Here is a 26,972-nt window from a genome sequence, read left to right as displayed (position 1 = left end):
TTTGTTTAGCTCTGAACCCCATTTTTTAATAGGGTTATTTGTTTCCCTGCGGTCAAACTTCTTGAGTTCTTTGTATATTTTGGATATAAGGCCTCTATCTGTTGCAGGATTGGTAAAGATCTTTTCCCAATCTGTTGGTTGCCGTTTTGTCCTAACCACAGTGTCCTTTGCCTTACAGAAGCTTTGTAGTTTTATGAGATCCCATTTGTCGATTCTTGATCTTAGAGCGTAAGCCATTGGTGTTTTGTTTAGGAAATTTTTTCCAGTGTTCCAGATGCTTCCCTAGTTTTTCTTCTATTAGTTTGAGTGTGTCTGGTTTGATGTGGAGGTCCTTGATCCACTTGGACTTAAGCTTTGTACAGGGTGATAAGCATGGATCGATCTGCATTCTTCTACATGTTGACCTCCAGTTGAACCAGCACCATTTGCTGAAAATGCTATCTTTTTTCCATTGGATGGTTTTGGCTCCTTTGTCAAAAATCAAGTGACCATAGATGTGTGGGTTCATTTCTGGGTCTTCAATTCTATTCCATTGGTCTATCTGTCTGTCTCTGTACCAATTCCATGCAGTTTTTATCACTATTGCTCTGTAATACTGCTTGAGTTCAGGGATAGTGATTCCCCCTGAAGTCCTTTTATTGTTGAGGATAGCTTTAGCTATCCTGGGTTTTTTGTTATTCCAGATGAATTTGCAAATTGTTCTGTCTAACTCTTTGAAGAATTGGATTGGTATTTTGATGGGGATTGCATTGAATCTGTAGATTGCTTTTGGTAAAATGGCCATTTTTACTATATTAATCCTGCCAATCCATGAGCATGGGAGATCTTTCCATCTTCTGAGGTCTTCTTCAATTTCCTTCTTCAGTGTCTTGTAGTTCTTATTGTACAGATCTTTTACTTGCTTGGTTAAAGTCACACCGAGGTACTTTATATTATTTGGGTCTATTATGAAGGGTGTCGTTTCCCTAATTTCTTTCTCGGCTTGTTTCTCTTTTGTGTAGAGGAAGGCTACTGATTTATTTGAGTTAATTTTATACCCAGCCACTTTGCTGAAGTTGTTTATCAGCTTTAGTAGTTCTCTGGTGGAACTTTTGGGATCACTTAAATACACTATCATATCATCTGCAAACAGTGATATTTTGACTTCTTCTTTTCCGATCTGTATCCCCTTGACCTCCTTTTGTTGTCTGATTGCTCTGGCTAGAACTTCAAGAACTATATTGAATAAGTAGGGAGAGAGTGGGCAGCCTTGTCTAGTCCCTGATTTTAGTGGGATTGCTTCGAGTTTCTCTCCATTTAGTTTAATGTTAGCAACTGGTTTGCTGTATATGGCTTTTACTATGTTTAGGTATGGGCCTTGAATTCCTATTCTCTCCAGGACTTTTATCATGAAGGGGTGTTGAATTTTGTCAAATGCTTTCTCAGCGTCTAATGAAATGATCATGTGGTTTTGTTCTTTCAGTTTGTTTATATAATGGATCACGTTGATGGTTTTCCGTATATTAAACCATCCCTGCATGCCTGGGATGAAGCCTACTTGGTCATGGTGGATGATTGTTTTGATGTGCTCTTGGATTCGGTTTGCCAGAATTTTGTTGAGTATTTTTGCGTCGATATTCATAAGGGAAATTGGTCTGAAGTTCTCTTTCTTTGTTGTGTCTTTGTGTGGTATAGGTATAAGAGTAATTGTGGCTTCGTAGAAGGTATTCGGTAGTGATCCATCTGTTTCAATTTTGTGGAATAGTTTGGATAATATTGGTATGAGGTCTTCTATGAAGGTTTGGTAGAATTCTGCACTAAACCCGTCTGGACCTGGGCTCTTTTTGGTTGGGAGACCTTTAATGACTGCTTCTATTTCCTTAGGAGTTATGGGGTTGTTTAACTGGTTTATCTGTTCCTGATTTAACTTCGATACCTGGTATCTGTCTAGGAAATTATCCATTTCCTGAAGATTTTCAAGTTTTGTTGAATATAGGTTTTTATAGTAAGATCTGATGATTTTTTGAATTTCCTCTGAATCTGTTGTTATGTCTCCCTTTTCATTTCTGATTTTGTTAATTTGGACGCACTCTCTGTGTCCTCTCGTTAGTCTGGCTAAGGGTTTATCTATCTTGTTGATTTTCTCAAAGAACCAACTTTTGGTTCTGTTGATTCTTTCTATGGTCCTTTTTGTTTCTACTTGGTTGATTTCCGTTCTGAGTTTGATTATTTCCTGCCTTCTACTCCTCCTGGGTGTATGTGCTTCTTTTTGTTCTAGAGCTTTTAGGTGTGCTGTCAAGCTGCTGACATATGCTCTTTCCTGTTTCTTTCTGAAGGCACTCAGCGCTATGAGTTTTCCTCTTAGCACAGCTTTCATTGTGTCCCATAAGTTTGGGTATGTTGTACCTTCATTTTCATTAAATTCTAAAAAGTGTTTAATTTCTTTCTTTATTTCTTCCTTGACCAGGTTATCATTGAGTAGAGCATTGTTCAATTTCCAAGTGTATGTGGGCATTCTTCCTTGATTGTTATTGAAGACCAGTTTTAGGCCGTGGTGGTCCGATAGCACGCATGGGATTATTTCTATCTTTCTGTACCTGTTGAGGCCCGTTTTTTGACCAATTATATGGTCAATTTTGGAGAAAGTACCATGAGGAGCTGAGAAGAAGGTATATCCTTTTGCTTTAGGATAGAATGTTCTATAAATATCCGTTAAGTCCACTTGGCTCATGACTTCTCTTAGTCTGTCTACATCTCTGTTCAATTTCTGTTTCCATGATCTGTCCATTGATGAGAGTGGGGTGTTGAAATCTCCCACTATTATTGTGTGAGGTGCAATGTGTGTTTTGAGCTTTAGTAAGGTTTCTTTTATGTATGTAGGTGCCCTTGTATTTGGGGCATAGATATTTAGGATTGAGAGTTCATCTTGGTGGATTTTTCCTTTGATGAATATGAAGTGTCCTTCCTTAGCTTTTTTGATGACTTTTAATTGAAAATTGATTTTATTTGATATTAGAATGGCTACTCCAGCTTGCTTCTTCTGACCATTTGCTTGGAAAATTGTTTTCCAGCCTTTCACTCTGAGGTAATGTCTGTCTTTGTCTCTGAGGTGTGTTTCCTGTAGGCAGCAGAATGCAGGGTCCTCGTTGCGTATCCAGCTTGTTAATCTATGTCTTTTTATTGGGGAGTTGAGGCCATTGATGTTGAGAGATATTAAGGAATAGTGATTATTGCTTCCCGTTATATTCATATTTGGATGTGAGGTTATGTTTGTGTGCTTTCATTCTCTTTGTTTTGTTGCCAAGACGATTAGTTTCTTGCTTCTTCTAGGTTATAGCTTGCCTCCTTATGTTGGGCTTTACCATTTATTATCCTTTGTAGTGCTGGATTTGTAGAAAGATATTGTGTAAATTTGGTTTTGTCATGGAATATCTTGGTTTCTCCATCTATGTTAATTGAGAGTTTTGCAGGATACAGTAACCTGGGCTGGCATTTGTGTTCTCTTAGGGTCTGTATGACATCAGTCCAGGATCTTCTGGCATTCATAGTTTCTGGCGAGAAGTCTGGTGTGATTCTGATAGGTCTGCCTTTATATGTTACTTGACCTTTTTCCCTTACTGCTTTTAATATTCTTTCTTTATTTTGTGCGTTTGGTGTTTTGACTATTATGTGACGGGAGGTGTTTCTTTTCTGGTCCAATCTATTTGGAGTTCTGTAGGCTTCTTGTATGCCTATGGGTATCTCTTTTTTTAGGTTAGGGAAGTTTTCTTCTATGATTTTGTTGAAGATATTTACTGGTCCTTTGAGCTGGGAGTCTTCACTCTCTTCTATACCTATTATCCTTAGGTTTGATCTTCTCATTGAGTCCTGGATTTCCTGTATGTTTTGGACCAGTAGCTTTTTCCGCTTTATATTATCTTTGACAGTTGAGTCAATGATTTCTATGGAATCTTCTGCTCCTGATATTCTCTCTTCCATCTCTTGTATTCTGTTGGTGAAGCTTGTATCTACAGCTCCTTGTCTCTTCTTTTGGTTTTCTATATCCAGGGTTGTTTCCATGTGTTCTTTCTTGATTGCTTCCATTTCCATTTTTAATTCCTTCAACTGTTTGATTGTGTTTTCCTGGAATTCTTTCAGGGATTTTTGCGATTCCTCTCTGTAGGCTTCTACTTGTTAATTAATGTTTTCCTGTGTTTCCCTAAGGGAGTTCTTCACATCTTTCTTGAAGTCCTCCAGCATCATGATCAAATATGATTTTGAAACTAGATCTTGCTTTTCTGGTGTGTTTGGATATTCCATGTTTGTTTTGGTGGGAGAATTGGGCTCCGATGATGCCAAGTAGTCTTGATTTCTGTTGCTTGGGTTCCTGCGCTTGCCTCTCGCCATCAGATTATCTCTAGTGTTACTTTGTTCTGCTATTTCTGACAGTGGCTAGACTGTCCTATAAGCTTGTGTGTCAGGAGTGCTGTAGACCTGTTTTCCTGTTTTCTTTCAGCCAGTTATGGGAACAGAGTGTTCTGCTTTCGGGCGTGTAGTTTTTCCTCTCTACAGGTCTTCAGCTGTTCCTGTTGGCCTGTGTCTTGAGTTCACCTGGCAGCTTTCTTGCAGCAGAAAAGTTGGTCTTACCTGTGGTCCCGAGGCTCAAGTTCGCTCCTGGGGTGCTGCCCATGAGCTCTCTGCGGCGGCAGCAACCAGGAATACCTGTGCCGCCTCTTCCGGGAGCTTCAGTGCACCAGGGTTCCAGATAGCCTTTGGTGTTTTCCTCTGGCGTCCCAGATGTATGTACAGAGATCAGTCTCTTCTGGTTTCCCAGGCTTGTCTGCCTCTCTGAAGGTTTAGCTCTCCCTCCCACGAAATTTGGGTGCAGAGAACTGTTTATCCGGTCTGTTTCCTTCAGGGTCCGGCGGTGTCTCTGGCAGGGGTCCTGCCGCTCCTGGGCCCTCCCCCACGGGAGCCCAGAGGCCTTATACGGTTTCCTCTTGGGCCAGGGATGTGGGCAGGGGTGAGCAGTGTTGGTGGTCTCTTCCGCTCTGCAGCCTCAGGAGTGCCCACCTGACCAGGCGGTTGGGTCTCTCTCTCACAGGGTCTGGGAGCAGAGAGCTGCTGCGGGCCGGGATCCGAGGGTGTGGGACTTCCGGTAAACACAGAACGTGCCCGGTCCTAAAGGAATTCTGCTTCCGTGTGTCCCAAGCTCACCAGGCAGCTTTCTTGCAGCAGAAAAGTTGGTCTTACCTGTGGTCCCGAGGCTCAAGTTCGCTCGTGGGGTGCTGCCCACCAGTTTGCGAGTATTTTATTGAATACTTTTGCATCAATGTTCATAAGAGAAATCGATCTGAAGTTCTCTTTCTTTGTTGAATCTTCATGTAGTTTAAGTATCATGGTGACCATGGCCTCATAGAATAAGATTTTTAGTGGTCCTTCAGTTTCAATTTTGTGGAATAGTTTGAGGAATACTTGAAGTAGATTTTCTTGGAAAGTCTGGTAGAATTTTGCGCCAAAACCATCTGGCTCTGGCCTTTTAGGGGCAGGGGTGGGGTGGGAAGACTTTTAATGACTGTTTAAATAGTTTATCTGATCCTGATGTATCTTTGGTAATTTTATTAGGACTTTCTGATTTTGTGTAGTATAAGGTTTTGAGGTAAAATCTAATAATTCTTTGAATTTCTTTAGTGTCTGTGTTATGTCTCTCATTTCATTTCTGATTTTCCTTAGTTTGGCTAAGGGGTTGTCTATCTTGTTGAATTTTTCAAAGAATTAGGTCTTGGTTTCACTGATTCTTTTTGTTTCTAACTCATTGATTTCAGCCCTGGTTTTATTTCCTGCCTTCACTCCTCTTTGGTGTGCTTGCTTCCTTTTTTCTAGAACTTTCCGGTGCACTTTTAAGTTTCTGGTATGAGAACTTTCTAATTTTTTTACAGAGGCACTTAGTTCTATGAACTTTCTTCTTAACACTGCTTTCATTATGTCCCATAAATTTGGGTATGTTGTGTCTTCTTTTTCGTTGAATTTTAGAAAGTAAGTTCTTTCTTTCTTTCCTAATTCCAGAGTTCATTGAGTAGAGAGTTGTTCAATTTTTTTCATGAGTGTTTAGGATTTCTGGTGTTTCTGATTTTGAAGTCCAGCCTTAATCCATGAGGGTTTGATAATGTATAAGGCATTATTTCAATTTTCTTGTACCTGTTGAAGCTTGCTTTATGACAGACTATATGGTCAATTTTGGAAACGTATCCATGAAGTGCTGAAAATAATGTATATCCTTTTGTATTTGGGTGACATATTCTACAGATTTCTGTTAGGTCCATTTCATTCTGGACCTAATGTCTTAGTTTAATTTCATTATTCTCTGTTTAGTTTTTTTGTATGGATGACCTGTTAATTGATGAGAATGGGGTGTTGAAATCTCCCACTATTAATCTGTGGGGTTAGATGTATAATTTAAGCTTTAATAATGTTTCTTTTACAAATGCGGGTGTCCTTTTGTTTGAGGCACAGTTGTTCAGAGATATCATCTTGTTACATTTTTCTTCTAATTTCGTATGAAGTGCCCTTTCCTGCCTCTTTTGATTAATTTTGGTTGAGAGTCTATTTTATAATATATTAGAGTGGCTACTCCAGCTTGCTTCTTGGGTCTCTTTGCTTAGAAAAACATTTTTCTAGTCCTTTACTCTGAAGTAATATCTTTATTGCTGAGTTGTATGTCTTGTATGCAACAGAATGGTGCGTCTCCAGTTTTTTGCATGCATTCTGTTAGCCTGTGTCTTTTTATTGGGAAATTGAGTCCATTGAAGTTAAGAGATATTAATGACCAGTAAATGTTATTTCCTCTTATTTTGATGTTGGTGCTGTTAAAGTGTGTGTTTGTTTGTGTGTGCCTCCCTTGCTTTAGAAGGTATGGAATTACTTATTTACTGTGTTTTCTTGGATTTAGTTATCCTCCTTGGGTTGGATTTTTCCTTCTAGTATTTTCAATAGGGCTGAATTCATGGATGGATATTGTTTGAATTTGGATTTGTCTTGAAATATCTTGTTTTCTCTATCTATGGAGACTGAGAGATTTGCTGAGTATAGTAGTCTAGGTTAGTATTTGTGATTTTTTAGGGGTTACAAGGCATCTATACAGGCCCTTGTAGCTTCTCTGTTGAGAAGTCGGACATAATTCTTGCCTTTATATGTTTCCAACCCCTTTCCCTTGGTGCTCTTAATAGTCTTTCTTTGTTCTGTAGATTTTGATTTTTTATTATAATGTGTCAGGAAGATTTTCTTTTCTGGTCCAGTATAATTCATGTTCTATAAGCTTCTTGTATGTTTATAGCATCTCTTTCTTTAGGTTGGGAAAGTTTTCTTCAATGGTTTTGTGGAAAATATTTCCTGGGTCTTGGAGCTGGAACTCCTCACGTTTTATTCCTATTATTTTTAGGTTCATTCTTTTCATGGTATCCAAGATTTCCTGGATGTTTTGGGTCAGGAACATTTTTAGGTTTAACATTTTCCTTGACTAATATATCAATTTATTCTATTGTATCTTCTACACCTGAGTTTTCTCTTCCATCTCCTGTATTCTGTTGGTGATGCTTGCATCTTTTGTTCCTGTTGTCCTTACTAGGCTTTCCATCTCCAGGATTCCCTCAGTTTGTTTTCCTTTTTGCTTCTGTTCATTTTCAAATCTTGCACAGTTTTATTTATTCCCTTCACCTGTTTAGTTGTATTTTCCTGTATTTATTCATTTCCTCTTTAAAGACCTCTATTGTCTTTATAAGATTGGATTTAAGGTCATTTTCTTGTGCTTCAGTTGTGTTAGAATATCCAGGGTAGCTATGCTTTGAAGATGTCTTATTCCTCTGTCTGCTCAGGGTAGTTAGGCTTGCCCTGGAGGACTAAAAAAATCATTGAAGATGGGTAGAAAAAGGGAGGCTTGCCTGTATGGTTCAGGATTCACTGGTCTGATGAAAGGGGCAGGAGAGAATGGAGGGCCTCTGGAATAGCAGGCTGCTCCTGGCAGTTGGGCTTGCTCCAGAAGCTCTGATTTTTTTTTAAATGTAGGCATTCATAGTTTTATGTTTCCCTGTTATAACTGACTTTCCTATGTAACAAAGATTACAATAAGTTATGCTTTTATTTTCATTTTATTCTAGGAATTTTTAAATTTCCTCCCTGATTTCTTCAGTGATTCTCTCACTATTCAGTTTTTAATTTCTATAGTTTCAATGGCTTATCTTGCTATTTATTTATAGTTTTATTTAATTATAATCTGAAGTAGATTCAATAAAATATTTCTATTACCATTTGTAAGTCTCTCTTTGTGGCTTAGAACATGATTTATTTTAGAGAGTGTTCGAAGAGCTACTAAGAAAAGTGTATATTCTGTATTTGTTGGGTCAAATATTTTTTGGGATACTTGTTAAATGGACATTTGGTCTTGATTATAGTATATTTTAACACTGAAGTTTCCTTATTTGTTTTAACTTTGTATTACCTAGCAATGGATGAAAGTGGATAGAGTTCCCCACTATTAGTGTATTATACCTTTCTGAAGTACCATGTCTATTAGTGTATTTTTTCTTTTTATATGAAATGGACTTCCCCAGTGTTCAATGTGTATGCATTCAAAATTGTCACATCTTTTTAAAGACTCAATCGAGACCCCATATGTACAACAATGCCAAGCAACCAGAGCTTCCAGGGACTAAGCCACTACCTAAAGACTATACATGGACTGACCCTGGACTCTGACCCCATAGGTAGCAATGAATATCCTAGTAAGAGCACCAGTGGAAGGGGAAGCCCTGGGTCCTGCTAAGACTGAACCCCCAGTGAACTAGACTGTTGGGGGGAGGGGGACAATGGGGGGAGGGTGGGGAGGGGAACACCGATAAGAAAGGGGAGGGGGGAGGGGGATGTTTGCCCGGAAACTGGGAAAGGGAATAACACTCGAAATGTATATAAGAAATACTCAAGTTAATAATAAAAAAATATATATATACAATGTTGTACTTCATCTCTTCTAACTTTGTTTTTTTTTCAGTTCGATACCAAAATAGCTATGCCAGCTCATAGATTAATTTATAGATTTGTAGATTAATTTCTATCATTCGACTGTAATCTGTAGGCAACTTTGCCAATGAGAAATATCTCCTGGAGACAACAGATTCTCAGGTTTTGGTTTTTGTTTTGTTTTGTTTTGTTTTGTTTTGTTTTGTTTTTTTCCGAGCTGAGGACCAAACCCAGGGGCTTGCGCTTGCTAGGCAAGTGCTCTACCACTGAGCTAAATCCCCAACCCCCAAGTTTTGTTTTTTTTAATCCCAGTAGTTATTCTGTATCTCTTTATTCATATGCCATCTACAATGCAGGTTATAATTGAGAGGTATTTACTAGTTTCTGTAACTCTGTTGGCTATTTTCCTGGATGGTAGGATTGTCGTTTGTGCTTTTTCCCCCCATTAATATCAGGGCTTTGCTAGCTTACTATGTTGGTCATAATGGATTCTTTCCTAGTTTTCTTTTATTGATCCATTTCTCTCATGTAATTTATTCTTTCAATCATATTTGTGACTTTCTTCCTCTGTGTTAAGGCTGTTTTGCTAGATTGATGGTCATGAATAGCTTTGTTGTGCTTGTTTAGAACTGTTCTTATTACTCCATCAATTAAAATATATCTTTGCTAGATACAGAAACTTTGAGTTCATGGTTGCTTTCTTTTGGGTATTGGAATATATCATATATGCTTTCCAGTGTTTAAAGGTACTGCTGAGAGAGAGATTTGAAGTTCAAAAAAGTAACAATCAGAATGTCTACCTTGCTTGGTTAGATTCCTGCACAAGAATAAGTCCTCTAATGGAGTTTCCCAGTCGTCGGTGGGTTGCTTCCTTAAGTACTTTTTCCTTTGACTTCTGGCAGCCTCTGCCTTTTCTCTGTAATGCTATATAACAATCCTTTCTATGTGTCATTTTCACTGTCAGGGTCAGGAGGACTTATATTTACTACTGTGGCTGTGTTCTGTTATCATATGAGCACCACAGCTGCTTGTCTTAATATATTTGCATGCCTGAGTTTGTGTAAGGTTTCTTAGATTCATGTAGTTGTTGATGCCATTGCCTGCCTTGTGGTCAGTAGAGGTGGCAACCCCAGAGTCTGGAGATAAAAGTGATGCCAATGTTTCTGCTCACTCCAACAGAATGGTATGACTACAGGATCTTTCTCAAAAATAATTCCTTCCTTCTTCCCAATCTGGGAGGAAAGGATACAGTCGGTTGCAAGTCCCTTCAGAGCATCTTAATCCTGGGCTGTACTCATCTGTTTTTTCAATTAAAAACATAATACAACAAAGGAAGACATCTCCTAGTGAGGAGATAAATAACTAAATCTCAGAGTTGGACATGGACATGTACTGGGTTGTGTGATTAATCATCTGGGGGATGGATCAAAGAAAATGCTTTCAATTTTATTTTTAAAATCCACCTAAAGGTGTCTGTGATATTGAAAATATGCCATCCCTTTAACCCATGGATATGATCTTAAATCTAATTTTTTATTATATAAACATGTGAGCGGCCTGAGAGATAACTTATCCAGAAAAGAGCATTACACTGAAGCAGGACCCAATTCAGCCCCCAGAATCCACATAAAAACTTAGGCATGATATTATATTCTTGTAATCCTAGTGGTGTTGAATTAAAAACCAGAAGATCATTTGGGTTCTCTTGTGCATGTCTAGTGAAATCAGTGAACTCCAAATTTAGTGCAAAAATAAGTTGAATGGTAATTGAAGACACCCAACATTTGAACTTTGCTCTCTACACATGTGGACACACACCCATGTCTTTCCATGCATATACACTTATACATGTATACATATATACATATAAAATCTATATGGCAAGTCTTTACTAACAAACTATAATTTTGTTATATAATTAATATTAGCATAACTATTATGCTACTTTCTATTTCAACATATTTCTTCCTCTTGCTACTAATAGATAAATACAAGAAAATTATTATTTAAATTCTTGAGCATTCACAATTTGAACAAGAGGGGCTTATAGAAATCAAAGTGTCAGTAGTTGGGTTGGAATAAAAATAAATACTATCTTACAGGAATAATGTCTAGGGACAAACTTACAATTCTAACAGTTCAACTTTAGTGAAAGATAATTCTAACTGCTGATATTTAATAAGATAACATTTTTCTTCTTACATAAGCAATGTGTAAAAATGTACGTAACTTTCAGACATCGTAGTAATTTTAAAATTAGACCATAATCAGTAAGCCTTTATGTTACTATGTTTAACTCATCAAAAGTTTTCTTTGAGGGAAATAAACGAAAATATGGACAGAAGGTTTAGAAATGAAGACTTAGAACCACAAGACTTTGATCAAGAGATGGAAAGATGTATGATATATTTTAAATGCATTTTAAATAAGAGTCACAAAGTGTTTAGTGATTTCAAAACTTGTTTTAAATGTGAGTCAACTTTATTTGTACCTTTATAATTGGGTTTTTCTGTAGAATGAATATTTTTGAACATCATTTATCAAGATTTCAGATTGATGGCCCCAGTGAATGCTGAAGTACTATTAACACTGCCATTTGCTTCATACAGCTCTTGATAGTCTTAATAATACAGAGCATTTTAAAGTTTTATTTGGGGTTGAAGAAATATCTCAGTAGGCAAAGTGCTTGCCATAAAAACATGAAGACCAGGACCTGTAAAAGGCAAGATGGAGTTTGTATTTCCAGAACTGCTACAACAGGATTGGAGTGGGGGAGGGAGGAATATCCAGGAGTTTGCAAGGGAGCTAGCCTAACATATACAACCCTAACCCGAGCCCTGTCTCAGGCAAAGTGGAAAGTGAGCACAAACACTCAAGGGTACCCGCTGGCCTCCAAGTACAACATGGCACGTGAGCACATTCGTTCACACACATGAACACGAACAAACATAAAGTTTTCTTAAACTTCCACTTGGCTAGAGGGCTCTTCCTTTTCCTTGTTTGTAGTGGCACTTCATAAACTATCACTTTATGAAAAACTTAAATACTTGGAAAACTTTCAACTTGCCCAGGTTTGTAAATGTGTGTTTAGGAAAGAATACCAAAAGTGTGTCAAACAGGCCATTTGATTGGCTTAATGTGGATGAAGTAAGCCAAGGGCCACCAAGGAATACAACGAATGACCCAGGGCATTTCTGAGACTTTCCTATACTCTTTACCTTTTTAGTTGCTGTAACAACATGCCTGACAAAAGCAACTTAAGGAAGGCAGGCATTATTCTGGCTCACAGTTTGCCAGACGTGCAGGGGCAGCTGGTCACTCTGTCCATTTTCAATCTGCATGGCTATTGCAGTTTGAAAGTAAAATGTCCCCCCACAGGCTCATGTGTTTAAACGCTCAGTCTCTGGCTGGAACTGCTGTTTAGAAAGGTGTGGATGCACTAAAAGTGAAGCCTTGCTGCACAGGGTGGCTCATGATGAGCAAGCCTTGATGTTTTATAGCCCATCCCCTTTTTCTGATTTTTCTCTGCTTCCTGACAGCCAAATGCAATCTGACTACTCACTGCCCACTCTGTATGTTCCCCATCATGACAGAATAGGTCCCGCTAATAGTAGACCAAAGTGGGGCCTCCTTTTTTAAATTGCTTCCTATCAGGTCATACACCATGCTTGCTTAGGCAAGTTTCTCAGAGGCCTTCCACAATTGCAATATTCACATGAACTATTTTGCACTCATCACAGTGCCACATGCATGATTATGTAAGCAGAATATTAGTCACAGTGACTATCTATACAGTTCCCTTAGGGTAGAGTCAAGTCTTCCCTATTGGCTTAGTTTCTGTCTAAATCCCCTTTCCTTTTATGAAACTCTAAATATAGTTATCATCACCGAAGTATATTAGACATGTCTTTCCATCACGACAGTTTGGGGGATATCCATGCATTCTGCAGGAGCAAGTTGTCATGATTTGTTACCCCAGATTACAGAACCCTTGGCATAAAAGTCATAAGAGATGATGTAGTCACTTAAGGGCACTAGATGCTGTTGCCAAGGAGCCTAGTTCAATTCTCAGCATTCACATTATAGCTCATAAGTTACATATAATCCAGTTTCAGAGAATTCAACACCATTTTCTAGCCTCCTTGTGTACTTAACATGCATGCAGAGAAAACACAACAATGTACATTAAATAAAAATAAATATTTTTTAAAAGTACTATTCTGTAATCTGTTTTTCCCTTGGTTTTTATTTCCTTTTTCTTTTTCTTTTCTTTTCTTCCATTTTGGAGATCTTATTGAAGAGAGGGGAAAGAGCTTTATTATGTGAATTTCTACAGAGTTCATGATACAAATGTGACTGGTTGACTTTAGTTGCACTGAGGTAGTATGAAGAAGATAGTTTTAAATAGATATAAAACCTAGAGCTAGACTATAGAAGTCACCTATAGAAGGGATTACATACATTACATTTATGTATGTAAATACCATACAGTTTTTATCATGATTGCTCTGCAATACAGCTTAGGTCAGGGATGGTGATTCCCTCAGAAGTTCTTTTATTTTTGAGAATAGTTTTCACTATCCTGTTTTTTTTTTTGTTATTCCAAATGAATTTGCAAATTACTCTTTCTAACTCTATGAAGAATTGAGTTGTAATTTTGGTGGGGATTGCAATGAATCTATAGATTGCTTTTGGCAAGATGGCCATTTTTACTCTATTAATTCTGCCAATCCATGAGCATGGGAGATTTTTCCATCTTCTGAGATCTTCAATATCTTTCATCAGAGACTTAAGTTCTTATCACACAGATCTTTCACTTGCTTGGTTAGAGTCACACCAAAGTATTTTATATTATTTGTGACTATTGTGAAGGGTGTCATTTCCCTAATTTCTTTCTCAGCCTGTTTATCTTTGAGTAGAGGAAGGCTACTGATTTGTTTGAATTAATTTTATATTCAGCCACTTTGCTGTAGTTGTTTATCAGCTGTAGCAATTCTCTGGTGGAATTTTTGGGGTCACTTAAGTATACTATTATATCATCTGCAAATAGTGATATTTTGACTTCTTTCTTTCCAACTTGTATCTCTTTGACCTCCTTTTGTTCTCTAATTACCTGACTATGACTTCGAGTACTATCTTGAACAGGTAGGGAGAGAGTGGGCAGCCTTGTCTAGTCCCTGATTTTAGTGGGATTGCTTCACATTTCTCTCCAATTAGTTTGATGTTGGCTACTGGTTTGCTGTATATTGCTTTTACTATGATTAGGTATGGGCATTGAATTCCTGAACTTACCAAGAGTTTTATCATGAAGGGATGTTCACTTTTGTCAAATGTTTTCTCAGCATTTAATGAAATGATCATGTGACTTTTATTCTTTGAGTTTGTTTACATAGTGGATTATGTTGATGGATTTTGTATCTTGAACCATTCCAGCATCCCTGGGATAAAGCCTACTTGATCATGATGGATAATGATTTTGATGTGTTCTTGGATTCGGTTTGCAAGAATTTTATAGAGTACTTATGAATTGATATTCATAAGGGAAATTGGTCTGAAGTTCTCTTTGTTTGTTGGCTCTTTGGGTAGTTTAGGTATAAGCATAATTGTGTCTTCATCGAACAAATTGGGTAGGGTTACCTCTGTTTCTATTTTGTGGAATAGTTTGAAGAGTATTGGTATTAGGTCTTCTTTGAAGGTCTCATAAAATTCAGCAATAAACCAATCTGGTCCGGGCTTCTTTTGGTTGGGAGACTATTAATGACTGCTTCTATTTCTTTAGAGAATATGGGATTGTTTCAATGGTTTATCTGATCCTGATTTAACTTTAGTACCTGATATCTGTCTAGAAAATTGTCCATTTCCTCCAGATTTTCTTTTTTTATTATTAATTATTTCATTTATTTATATCCAAAATGTCCCCCTCCTTGGTCCACCTTGCAGTGTTCTTACCACCTTCCCTTTCCCGTTTGCCTCTGAGAGGGTCCCTCCCCTCTCTCCCCCTGCCCTGGGGCATCAGATCTCTACATGATTAGGTGCATCCTCTCCCACTGAGGCCAGACAAGGCTAGGCTACGTAAGTTCCAGGGCCTTGGACCAGCCCATGTATGTTCTTTGGGTAGCTCAGTCTCTGGGCACGCCCAGGCATCCAGGTTAGTTGAAGCTGTTGGTCTTCCTGTGGGGTTACCATCCCCTTCAATCCTTTCCCTAACTCTTCCATAGAGGTCCTCTACTTCCATCTAATACTTGGCTATAAGTATCTGCTCTGTCTTAGCTGCTGGTTGAGCCACTCAGAGTCATGCTAGTCTCCTGTCTGTAAGCACAACATAGCATCAGTAATAGTGTTAGGGTTTGGTGCCTGTGCATGGGATGATCACTAGTCAGCCATTCCTTCAGTCTCTGCTCCATTTTTGTCCTTGTGTGTCTTTCAAGACACTAGCAATTTTGGGTAGAAAATGTTGTAGGTGGTTTGGTATCCCTGCCCTTCCACTGTCTGGCTACTGGAGGAGGTCTCTTCAGGTTTCGTATCCCCACTGCTGGGCATTTTGGCTAAGCTCACCCTCGTTGATTCCTGGGAGCCTTCCCCACCCCAGGTCTCTGGGATTTTCTTGAGGTCCCCCTGTCCAGCAGCTGCACATTACCGTCCATCCTCCAGTCCCTCTGGGCCTCTCTCCTGTCTTCCCCCATATGTGATGTGATCCTATCTCCTTTATCACTTCTCCTCTCACTTCTCCCATGCAGGTTGCTTGCTCCCTCTGCCTCTCATGATTATTTTGTTGTCCTTTCTAAGTGGGATTGAAGAATCCTCACTTGGGCCTTCCTCCTTGTTTAACTTCTTAGAGTCTGTGGTTTATACTATGGGTATTCTGTACTTTTTAGCTAATATTCATTTATCAGTGAGTACATACTATGCATGTCCTTTTGGGTCTGGGTTACCTCACTCAGGATGATATTTTCCATTTCCATCCATTTGCTTGCATAATTCATTAGGTCCTTGTTTTTAATAGTTTAATGGTATTCCATTGTGTAAATGAACTACATTTTCTGTATTCATTCTTCAGTTGAGGGACATCTGAGTTCCTCCCAGTTTTGTGCTATTATGAATAAGGCTGCTATGAACATAGTGGACACATAGTGTCCTTGTGATATGATGGAGCATCTTTTGGGTATATGCCCAGTAGTGGTATCACTGGGTCTTCAGGTAGAACTATTTCCAACTTTCTGAGGAATTGCCAGAAAGTATCTCCAAAGTGAACTATTTTTAAATGTTCTTTTTTTGTTCCTCCATCTTTTTTTTTCCTTTTCTTCTTTATTAACTTGAGTATTTCTTATTTACATTTCGAGTGTTATTCCCTTCCCCAGTTTCTGGGCCAACATCCCCCTAACCCCTCCCCCTCCCCTTCTATATTGGTGTTCCCCTCCCCATCCTCCTCCCATTACCACCCTCCCCCCAACAATCACGTTCACTGGGGGTTCAGTCTTAGCAGGAACAAGGGCCTCTCCTTCCACTGGTGATCTTACTAGGCTATTCATTGCTACCTATGAGGTTTGAGCCCAGGGTCAGTCCATGTATAGTCTTTGGGTAGTGGCTTAGTCCCTGGAAGCTCTGGTTGGTTGGCATTGTTATTCATATGGGGTCTCGAGCCCCTTTAAGCTCTTTCAGTCCTTTCTCTGAATCCTTCAGCGGGGGTCCCGTTCTCATTTCCGTGGTTTGTTGCTGGCATTTGCCTATGTACTTGCCATATTCTGGCTGTGTCCTCTCATGAGAGATCTCCATCCAATACCTGTCAGCCTGCACTTCTTTGCTTCATCCATCTTATCTAGTTTAGTGGCTGTATATGTATAGGCCACATGTGGGGCAGGCTCTGAATGGGCGTTCCTTCAGTCTCTGTTCTAAACTTTGCCTTCCTATCCCCATCCAAGGATATTCTTGTTCCCCTTTTAAAGAAGGAGTAAAGCATCTGTATATTGGTCATCTTCTTCAGTTTCATGTGTTCTGTGCATTTAGAGTAATTCGAGCATTTGGGCTAATATCCACTTATCAATGAGTGAATATCATGAGTGTTTTTCTGTGATTGGGTTACCTCACTCAGGATGATATTTTCCAGTTCCATCCATTTGCCTATGAATTTCATAAAGTCATTGTTTTTGATAGCTGAGTAGTATCCCATTGTGTAGATGTACCACATTTTCTTTATCCATTCCTCTGTTGAAGGGCATTTGGGTTCTTTCCAGCTTCTGGCTATTATAAATAAGGCTGCTATGAACATAGTGGAGCATGTGTCTTTGTTATATGTTGGGGTATCTTTTGGGTATATGCCCAAGAGAGGTATAGCTGGGTCCTCAGGTAGTTCAATGTCAAAATTTCTGAGGAACCTCCAGACTGATTTCAAGAATGGTTGTACCAGTCTGCAATCCCACCAACAATGGAGGAATGTTCCTTTTTCTCCACATCCTCGCCAGCATCTGCTGTCACCTGAGTTTTTGATCTTAGCCATTCTGACTGGTGTGAGGTGGAATCTCAGGGTTGTTTTGATTTGCATTTCCCTTATGACTAAAGATGCGGAACATTTCTTTATGTGCTTCTCAGCCATTTGGCATTCCTCAGCTGTGAATTCTTCGTTTAGCTCTGAACCCCATTTTTTTTCACGTTTTTAGATAACCTTTTTTTTTCCTTTTTTTTTATTAACTTGAGTATTTCTTATATACATTTCGAGTGTTATTCCCTTTCCCGGTTTCCGGGCAAACATCCCCCTCCCCCCTCCCCTTCCTTATGGGTGTTCCCCTCCCCACCCTCCCCCCATTGCCGCCCTCCCCACAACAGTCTAGTTCACTGGGGGTTCAGTCTTAGCAGGACCTAGGGCTTCCCCTTCCACTGGTGCTCTTACTAGGATATTCATTGCTACCTATGAGGTCAGAGTCCAGGGTCAGTCCATGTATAGTCTTTAGGTAGTGGCTTAGTCCCTGGAAGCTCTGGTTGCTTGGCATTGTTGTACATATGGGGTCTCGAGCCCCTTCAAGCTCTTCCAGTCTGAACCCCATTTTTTAATAGGGTTATTGTCTCCCTGCAGTCTAACTTCATGAGTTCTTTGTATATTTTGTATATGAGCCCTCTATCAGTTGTAGGATTGGTAAAGATCTTTTACCAATCTGTTGGTTGCCATTTTGTCCTAACAACAGTGTCCTTTGCCTTACAGAAGCTTTGCAGTTTTATGAGATCCTATTTGTCGATTCTTGATCTTAAAGCATAAGCCATTGGTATTTTGTTCAGGAACTTTGCCGCAGGGCTGGAGAGATGGCCCAGTGATTAGAAGTACAAACTGCTCTTCCAGGTGTCCTGAGTTCAATTCCCAGCAACCACATGGTGGCTCACAGCCATTTGTAAAAGGATCTAATGCCTTCTTCTGGTGTATCTTAAAACAACAACAGTATACTCATATAAAATAAATAAATCTTTAAAAAATTTTTAAAAAGAGTTTTGCTGGATATAGTAGCCTGGGTTATCATTTGTTCTCTTAGGCTCTGTGTGACATCTGCCCAGGCTCTTCTGGCTTTCATAGTCTCTGGTATAATTCTGATAGGTCTGCCTTTATATGTTACTTTATCTTTTTCCCTGACTGATTTTAATATTCTTTCTTTGTTTTGTGCGTTTGGTGTTTTGATTGTTATGGGAGGAAAGGTTTCTTTTCTGGTCCAGTCTATTTGGAGTTCTGTAGGCTTCCTATATGCTTATGGGCATCTCTTTCTTTAGGTTAGGGAAGTTTTCTTCTCTAATTTTGCTGAAGATATTTACTGGCCCTTTAAGTTTGGAATCATTGCTCTCTTCTATACCTATTAACCTTAGGTTGCATCCTGGATTTCCTAGATGTTTTGGGTTAGGAGTTTTTGCACTTCACATTTTCTATGGTGTCTTCTGCACCTGAGAGCCTCTCTTCTGTCTCTTGTATTCTTTGATGATGCTTGTGTCTATGACTCCCGATCTTTTCCTAGGTTGTCTATATCCAGGGTTGTCTTATTTTGTAATTTCTTTATTGTTCTATTTCCATTTTTAAATCCATGATGGTTTTGTTCAATTTCTTCACCTGTTTGTGTTTTCCTGTAATTCTTTAAGGGCTTTTGTGTTTCCTCTTCAAGGGCTTCTACCTGTTTACCTGTGTTTTCTTGTCTTTCTTTAAGGGATTTATGTCCTTCCTAAAATCCTCTATCATCACCATGAGATGTGATATTAAATCCAAATCTTCCTTTTTCGGTGTGATGGGTATCTAGGACTTGATGTAGTGGGAGAACTAGGTTTTGATGATGCCAAGCAGCTTTGGTTTCTGTTGCTTCTGTTGTAATGCTTGCCTCTTGCTATCTGGTTATCTCTAGTGCTACCTACCCTTGCTGTCTCTGACTGGAGCCTGTCCCTCCTATGTTCCTTGTTGTGTCAGAACTCCTCAGAATCCAGCTCTCTCTTTGATTCTATGATTCTGGGATGCTATGATCCTGAGATCCTGGGTGTGTCAGAGCTCCTGAGAGTCAAGCTTTCTCAGGGTGTTGCAGGAGTGGGTGGGGGAGCCAGACCCTGGGTTTGCTCTGGGCACAAGTGCAATGTGGAAGGAAACTGTGACTCTGGCTGGTGGGGTTTGTGTTTCTCTGGTTCCTGTGGGGGGTCCCAGTTATGCTAGGTGTTGGGAAAGATGTTGTGGCCTCAACCGTGTTCTTGAGTTTGTCAGAGGTCCAGTGCTCCTGGTTGTGTCTGCTCTCCTGGAAGTCAAGCTTCCTCTGTGATCCTGTAATTCTGTAATCCTGAGCATTTCACAGCACCTCTGATCCTGGAGGTGTTGGAGTGCCTGGGAGTCATGCTTCCTCTTGGAGTTGCAGGACTGGGTGTGGAACCAGACCCAAGGTCTGCTCAGGGCACTGATTCGGACTGGAAGGATCCTGTGCCACTGACTGGGTAGGGATTCCTGTATCCCTGGATCCTGGAGACCCAATTACTCCAATGTTAGGGAAGATGTTGTGGCCTTTCCTGTGATCCTGGGTATTTCAGAGAACCTGTGATTTGGGCTCCCTCTGGGTGTTGTAGAAGTGGATGCAGAGCCAGTGCCCAAGGTCTGCTCAGGGCACTGGTTTAGACCAGAAGGGAACCCCCTGCCACTGGCTGGGCAGGGTTCCTGTGTCCCTAGATTCTGAGAGACCCAGTTACTCCTGGTGTTGGGGCAGATGCTGTGGTCTCCTCACTTCTGATGTGCTATAGCCCCTCTTCATACTACCATTTATTACCAAATCCTTGACACACACATAACATGCTTAGTCCCACTACATATTTGAGCAGTGACTTGAAGAATAAATTTTGGAATATAAAGGAACCAGTCCTTTCAAATTTCTACATTCCATAACTATGTACCATTTTTCAATATGCACAATCTTTCTAAGCTCTACTCTCTTTGTCTGGTAGGGGACTTAAATGTTATTCAGGTGATGTGAGGATTAATGAGATAATATTTGGAACTGAGGAGATACCACAGTGAGTAAAATACTTGCTGCACAAATATGAGAACATGAATTCATATCCCTAGTATCCACATAAAATGTTGGCCATGGAGTCCAGTAAGATGGTTTAGGGTTCTACCAAACCTGATGGCCTGCGTTCAATACCCAGGACTCAAATGGTAGGAAGATAACACTGATTTCCCAAATTTGTCTTGACCTATATACTCATGTGTGTGCCTTTCTACACAGACACAGACACACACACACACACACACACACACACACACACACGTATATACATACACATGTATATGCTACATACAGCAAATAGTGATAATAGTTGAAAGTGCGAGTATGGTAATTATAATATAGTATGTATTTTGTAATCTTCTTTAAAATGATGAGTTAGAGCTAGAGAGATGGCTCAGTGCTTAAAAGCATGTTTTGATTCTCCAAAGGACCTAAGTTCAGTTCCCTCTCTTGTTACTCACAGCAGCCTTTAACTCCAGTTAAAGGGACGCCAAAGAACACTTCTGATCTCTGTGGGTACCTCCACTCACATGACATACACACATTATAGATGCACACACAGACAAGCACACATATATACACATAAATAAAAATAAATCTTAAAATATTGACTCATTTCTCTTCACTTAATGGTAAGTTGTGAAGTAAATAAAGTTAAATTATTATTATATATACTATCTCTAATTATTCTTATTATGTGATACAACTTAACCTTAAAGTATTCATCTGCAATAAGCTGATATGGAAGTCTGTTATTATTACAGCTCAGGAAAAATCAGTCGCAGGAGTTCAAGAGATATCAGAACCTAAGATACCAACAAACCCAACGATTAGTGACATCATATTTCATTTGGGCATGGACAGAGTGGTTGGTAAGCACAGGTTTATGATTAGACACTACAGAACACAGTCCAATAGGTAAACTTGTGAATCTTTAGTTTAAAAAAGTAGAAAATTTAAACAATACCTACCCTTTCTTAAATTAATAATAAACTGACTCTAATAAACCCAAATATTAATATGTATTTTTAAATTATGTGTCTGTTGTTCCATCAAACAACCAATTATGTGATGCATAGTGCATTTACTTTTGCCTGCTCAGGAAATATAAGTAGGTTTTTCTGTTCATTGCAAGCTTTTGTGACGTAAATTAGATGCTACATGGCTAATTCTTTCAGACCATAGTTATCAAACCACATATAAGAAGATACAGAGTTGAATGCAGGCAATATGATGACCTTACAATGTGCTTGTAACTAGAATGGGAAATTTGGAGTAGATTTAGAGAAGATTGTCAAAATGTGTGACTCAAACCACAATTCTGAAGGCAAGCAGCATATTTCAGCAAAGTGGTATATTAGCAACATTCAAACTGTCTTTCTCAGACAGAAAAAAAATCTATCAGAGTCAACTACGCTGAAGTTCTATAAAATAGGCAAAGGTTTATAGCAACCAAGATAATGTCCAATTAGGAAACAAGTCACTTTTAATAGAGAAAGTTTTGAAGAATTCAAGGCATTATCAGAAGACAGAACCTTTAATAAATCAGTGCTACATGCAGCCTGAATTAAAACAAAGACTGCCAGGCAGAAATTGAACCATATAAAGAAATAATGATCTCTGGTACAGTTACAAATTTGATTTATAATGCCAGTTTTTATATATCATGTTAAAAAGGCTTCAAAGCAATGAATTTTAGTAATTGAATAAAAAATAATTTAAAATAGTAAGGAAATTTGAATATATACAGATAGACAATTCATTAGACACAGGAAAAACAATTCATGTTTTAACTGAGAAAACCAACAGAGACAGATAAACACAAAGTAGAATTAAACAGACATCCTGGAACTGAATAATTCAAAGAATGAAAAATTTTTTAAATGAAATTTAAGTTTGAATAGCAGACTAAACAAAACAGAAAAAAATGAATCTGTGAATATATAGATGTTTTGAAAGAAGAATTCGGAGGAAAGAAGAGTTAAAATAAATGAAGAAATTTTCTGTGCAGGACACCATTATGCAAATCCAGTGTATAAGTTCAAAGAGCACTGGTAGAGTCAGTGAAAGGTTTTCCAAAGTCCAAGATAATAAGAATTTTAAACAGGAAGGAAGAGGAGCCTAAATTCCTACAGAAAACTCTTCTTACTGAGCAGAGTCATTGTTTGGGGATGCCTCATCCTTTCGCCCTGTTTTTCTTTCCTCCCTGCAGCCATGAGCCAGCAACCCTCTAACTGCTTAGAGACTTTTTTTTGCATTTTCCTCATCTTTTTATTGAATGCTATAGTACTCTTCAACAATGGCTAGCACTGACCACAGGACAACATATTTGACTGCTACGGTATCCAAAAGGACCTTGCATTAATGCAATAGAATGTCATCCCAGGTCTCCTGCATTCAAAAAGAAACAAAATCCTTCTTTTTGTTGTCTACAAGAAATTCATCTTCCTTGCCCATAGCAGCTGGCAGCAGCTTGAATAATATGAGTTTTTAAAAGTGTGATAAAGGGGTTGGGGATTTAGATCAGGGGTAGAGCGCTTGCCTAGGAAGCGCAAGGCCCTGGGTTCGGTCCCCAGCTCTGAAAAAAAGAACCAAAAAAAAAAAGTGTGATAAAGATGCTAAGTGTATCTCTTCACAGTTCATAGCTTCTGGAAAGAGGTGGGAAAAGGAATTGGTTTTCTTTCCCCACCAGAAATATGATCATGACCGGATAAACAGTTCTCTGCACCCAAATCCCGTGGGAGGGAGAGCTAAACCTTTAGAGAGGCAGAAATGCCTGGGAAACCAGAAGAGACTGCACTCTGCACACATTACTGATTCCAGAGGAAAACACCAAACGCCATCTGGAACCCTGGTGCACTGAAGCTCCCAGAAACGGCGGCACAGATCTTCCTGGTTGCTGCTGCCTCAGAGAGCTCGTGGGCAGCACCCCACGAGCGAAAATGAGCCTCGGGACCACAGGTAAGACCAACTTTTCTGCTGCAAGTGACCTGCCTGGTGAACTCAAGACAGAGGCACACGGGAACAGCTGAAGACCTGTAGAGAGGAAAAACTACACGCCCGAAAGCAGAACACTCTGTCCCCATAACTGGCTGAAAGAAAACAGGAAAACAGGTCTACAGCACTCCGGACACACAGGCTTATAGGACAGTCTAGCCACTGTCAGAAGTAGCAGAACAAAGTAACACTAGAGATGATCTGATGGCGAGAGGCAAGCGCAGGAACCCAAGCAACAGAAACCAAGACTACATGGCAACATCGGAGCCCAATTCTCCCATCAAAACAAACATGGAATATCCAAACACACCAGAAAAGCAAGATCTAGTTTCAAAATCATATTTGATCATGATGCTGGAGGACTTCAAGAAAGACGTGAAGAACTCCCTTAGAGAAACACAGGAAAACATTAATAAACAAGTAGAAGCCTACAGAGAGGAATCGCAAAAATGCCTGAAAGAATTCCAAGAAAACATAAATAAACAAGTAGAAGCCCATAGAGAGGAGACACAAAAATCCCTGAAAGAATTCCAGGAAAACACAATCAAACAGTTGAAGGAATTAAAAATGGTAATAGAAGCAATCAAGAAAGAACACATAGAAACAACCCTGGATATAGAAAACCAAAAGAAGAGACAAGGAACTGTAGATACAAGCTTCACCAACAGAATACAAGAGATGGAAGAGAGAATCTCAGGAGCAGAAGATTCCATAGAAATCATTGACTCAACTGTCAAAGATAATGTAAAGCGGAAAAAGCTACTGGTCCAAAACATACAGGAAATCCAGGACTCAATGAGAAGATCAAACCTAAGGATAATAGGTATAGAAGAGAGTGAAGGCTCCCAGCTCAAAGGACCAGTAAATATCTTCAACAAAATCATAGAAGAAAACTTCCCTAACCTAAGAAAAGAGATACCCATAGGCATACAAGAAGCCTACAGAACTCCAAATAGATTGAACCAGAAAAGAAACACCTCCCGTCACATAATAGTCAAAACACCAAACGCACAAAATAGAGAAAGAATATTAAAAGCAGTAAGGGAAAAAGGTCAAGTAACATATAAAGGCAGACCTATCAGAATCACACCAGACTTTTCGCCAGAAACTATGAAGGCCAGAAGATCCTGGACTGATGTCATACAGACCCTAAGAGAACACAAATGCCAGCCCGGGTTACTCTATCCTGCAAAACTCTCAATTAACATAGATGGAGAAACCAAGATACTCCATGACAAAAGAAATTTACATAATATCTTTCTACAAATCCAGCACTTCAAAGGATAATAAATGGTAAAGCCCAACATAAGGAAGCAAGCTATACCCTAGAAGAAGAAAGAAACTAATCGTCTTGGCAACAAAACAAAGAGAAGAAAAGCACACAAACATAACCTCACATCCAAATATGAATATAACAGGAAGCAATAATCACTATTCCTTAATATCTCTCAACATCAATGGCCTCAACTCCCCAATAAAAAGACATAGATTAACAAACTGGATACGCAACGAGGACCCTGCATTCTGCTGCCTACAGGAAACACACCTCAGAGACAAAGACAGACACTACCTCAGAGTGAAAGGCTGGAAAACAACTTTCCAAGCAAATGGTTGGAAGAAGCAAGCTGGAGTAGCCATTCTAATATCAAATAAAATCAATTTTCAACTAAAAGTCATCAAAAAAGATAAGGAAGGACACTTCATATTCATCAAAGGAAAAAATCCACCAAGATGAACTCTCAATCCTAAATATCTGTGCCCCAAATACAAGGGCACCTACATATGTAAAAGGAACCTTACTAAAGCTCAAAACACACATTGCACCTCACACAATAATAGTAGGAGATTTCAACACCCCACTCTCATCAATGGACAGATCATGGAAACAGAAAATAAACAGAGACGTAGACAGACTAAGAGAAGTCATGAGCCAAATGGACTTAACAGATATTTATAGAATATTCTATCCTAAAGCAAAAGGATATAGCTTCTTCTCAGCTCCTCATGGTACTTTCTCCAAAATTGACCATATATTGGTCAAAAAACGGGCCTCAACAGGTACAGAAAGATAGAAATAATCCCATGTGTCCTATCAGACCACCACGGCCTAAAGCTGGTCTTCAATATCAATAAGGGAAGAATGCCCACATATACACGGAGTTGAACAATGCTCTACTCAATGATGACCTGGTCAAGGAAGAAATAAAGAAAGCAATTAAACACTTTTTAGAATTTAATGAAAATGAAGGTACAACATACCCAAACTTATGGGACACAATGAAAGCTGTGCTAAGAGGAAAACTCATAGCGCTGAGTGCCTGCAGAAAGAAACAGGAAAGAGCATATGTCAGCAGCTTGACAGCACACCTAAAAGCTCTAGAACAAAAAGAAGCAAATACACCCAGGAGGAGTAGAAGGCAGGAAATAATCAAACTCAGAGCTGAAATCAACCAAGTAGAAATAAAAAGGACCATAGAAAGAATCAACAGAACCAAAAGTTGGTTCTTTGAGAAAATCAACAAGATAGATAAACCCTTAGCCAGACTAACAAGAGGACACAGAGAGAGTGTCCAAATTAACAAAATCAGAAACGAAAAGGGAGACATAACTACAGATTCAGAGGAAATTCAAAAAATCATCAGATCTTACTATAAAAACCTATATTCAACAAAACTTGAAAATCTTCAGGAAATGGACAATTTCCTAGACAGATACCAGGTATCGAAGTTAAATCAGGAACAGATAAACCAGTTAAACAACCCCATAACTCCTAAGGAAATAGAAGCAGTCATTAAAGGTCTCCCAACCAAGAAGAGCCCAGGTCCAGACAGGTTTAGTGCAGAATTCTATCAAACCTTCATAGAACACCTCATACCAATATTATCCAAACTATTCCACAAAATTGAAACAGATGGATCACTACCGAATACCTTCTACGAAGCCACAATTACTCTTATACCTAAACCACACAAAGAAACAACAAAGAAAGAGAACTTCAGACCAATTTCCCTTATAAATATCGACGCAAAAATACTCAACAAAATTCTGGCAAACCGAATTCAAGAGCACATCAAAACAATCATCCACCATGATCAAGTAGGCTTCATCCCAGGCATGCAGGGATGGTTTAATATACGGAAAACCAACACCCGCGGATCCCGGCCCGCAGCAGCTCTCTGCTCCCAGACCCGGTGAGAGAGAGACCCAACCGCCTGGTCAGGTGGGCACTCCTGAGGCTGCAGAGCGGAAGAGACCACCAACACTGCTCACCCCTGCCCACATCCCTGGCCCAAGAGGAAACTGTATAAGGCCTCTGGGCTCCCGTGGGGGAGGGCCCAGGAGCGGCAGGACACCAGCCTGAGACACCGCCGGAACCTGAAAGAAACAGACCGGATAAACAGTTCTCTGCACCCAAATCCCGTGGGAGGGAGAGCTAAACCTTCAGAGAGGCAGACAAGCCTGGGAAACCAGAAGAGACTGCTCCCTGCACACACATCTCGGACG

General features: G+C 39.4%; 1 protein-coding gene across 50 annotated transcripts in view; it reads left to right on the top strand.

Annotated features, from left to right (window-relative positions):
- Ccdc7a (coiled-coil domain containing 7A) overlaps positions 1-26,972 on the top strand; it is a 410,765-nt gene that overhangs the window by 282,084 nt on the left and 101,709 nt on the right. For 46 of the 50 annotated variants that reach the window (XM_063278219.1, XM_063278211.1, XM_063278233.1 and 43 more), the window contains one exon: positions 21,236-21,343. The exons of the other annotated variants lie outside the window; for them this stretch is intronic. In XM_063278219.1, the coding sequence (XP_063134289.1) occupies positions 21,236-21,343 (108 nt within the window). The remainder of the gene's footprint in view (positions 1-21,235; positions 21,344-26,972) is intronic. 50 annotated transcript variants of the gene reach the window in all.

Source organism: Rattus norvegicus, chromosome 19 (assembly GCF_036323735.1).
Source record: "Rattus norvegicus strain BN/NHsdMcwi chromosome 19, GRCr8, whole genome shotgun sequence".
In the NCBI taxonomy this organism is placed as follows: Eukaryota; Metazoa; Chordata; class Mammalia; order Rodentia; family Muridae; genus Rattus; species Rattus norvegicus.
Note: the sequence above shows the minus strand (reverse complement) of the source record. Positions and strands in the feature narration are given on the sequence as shown.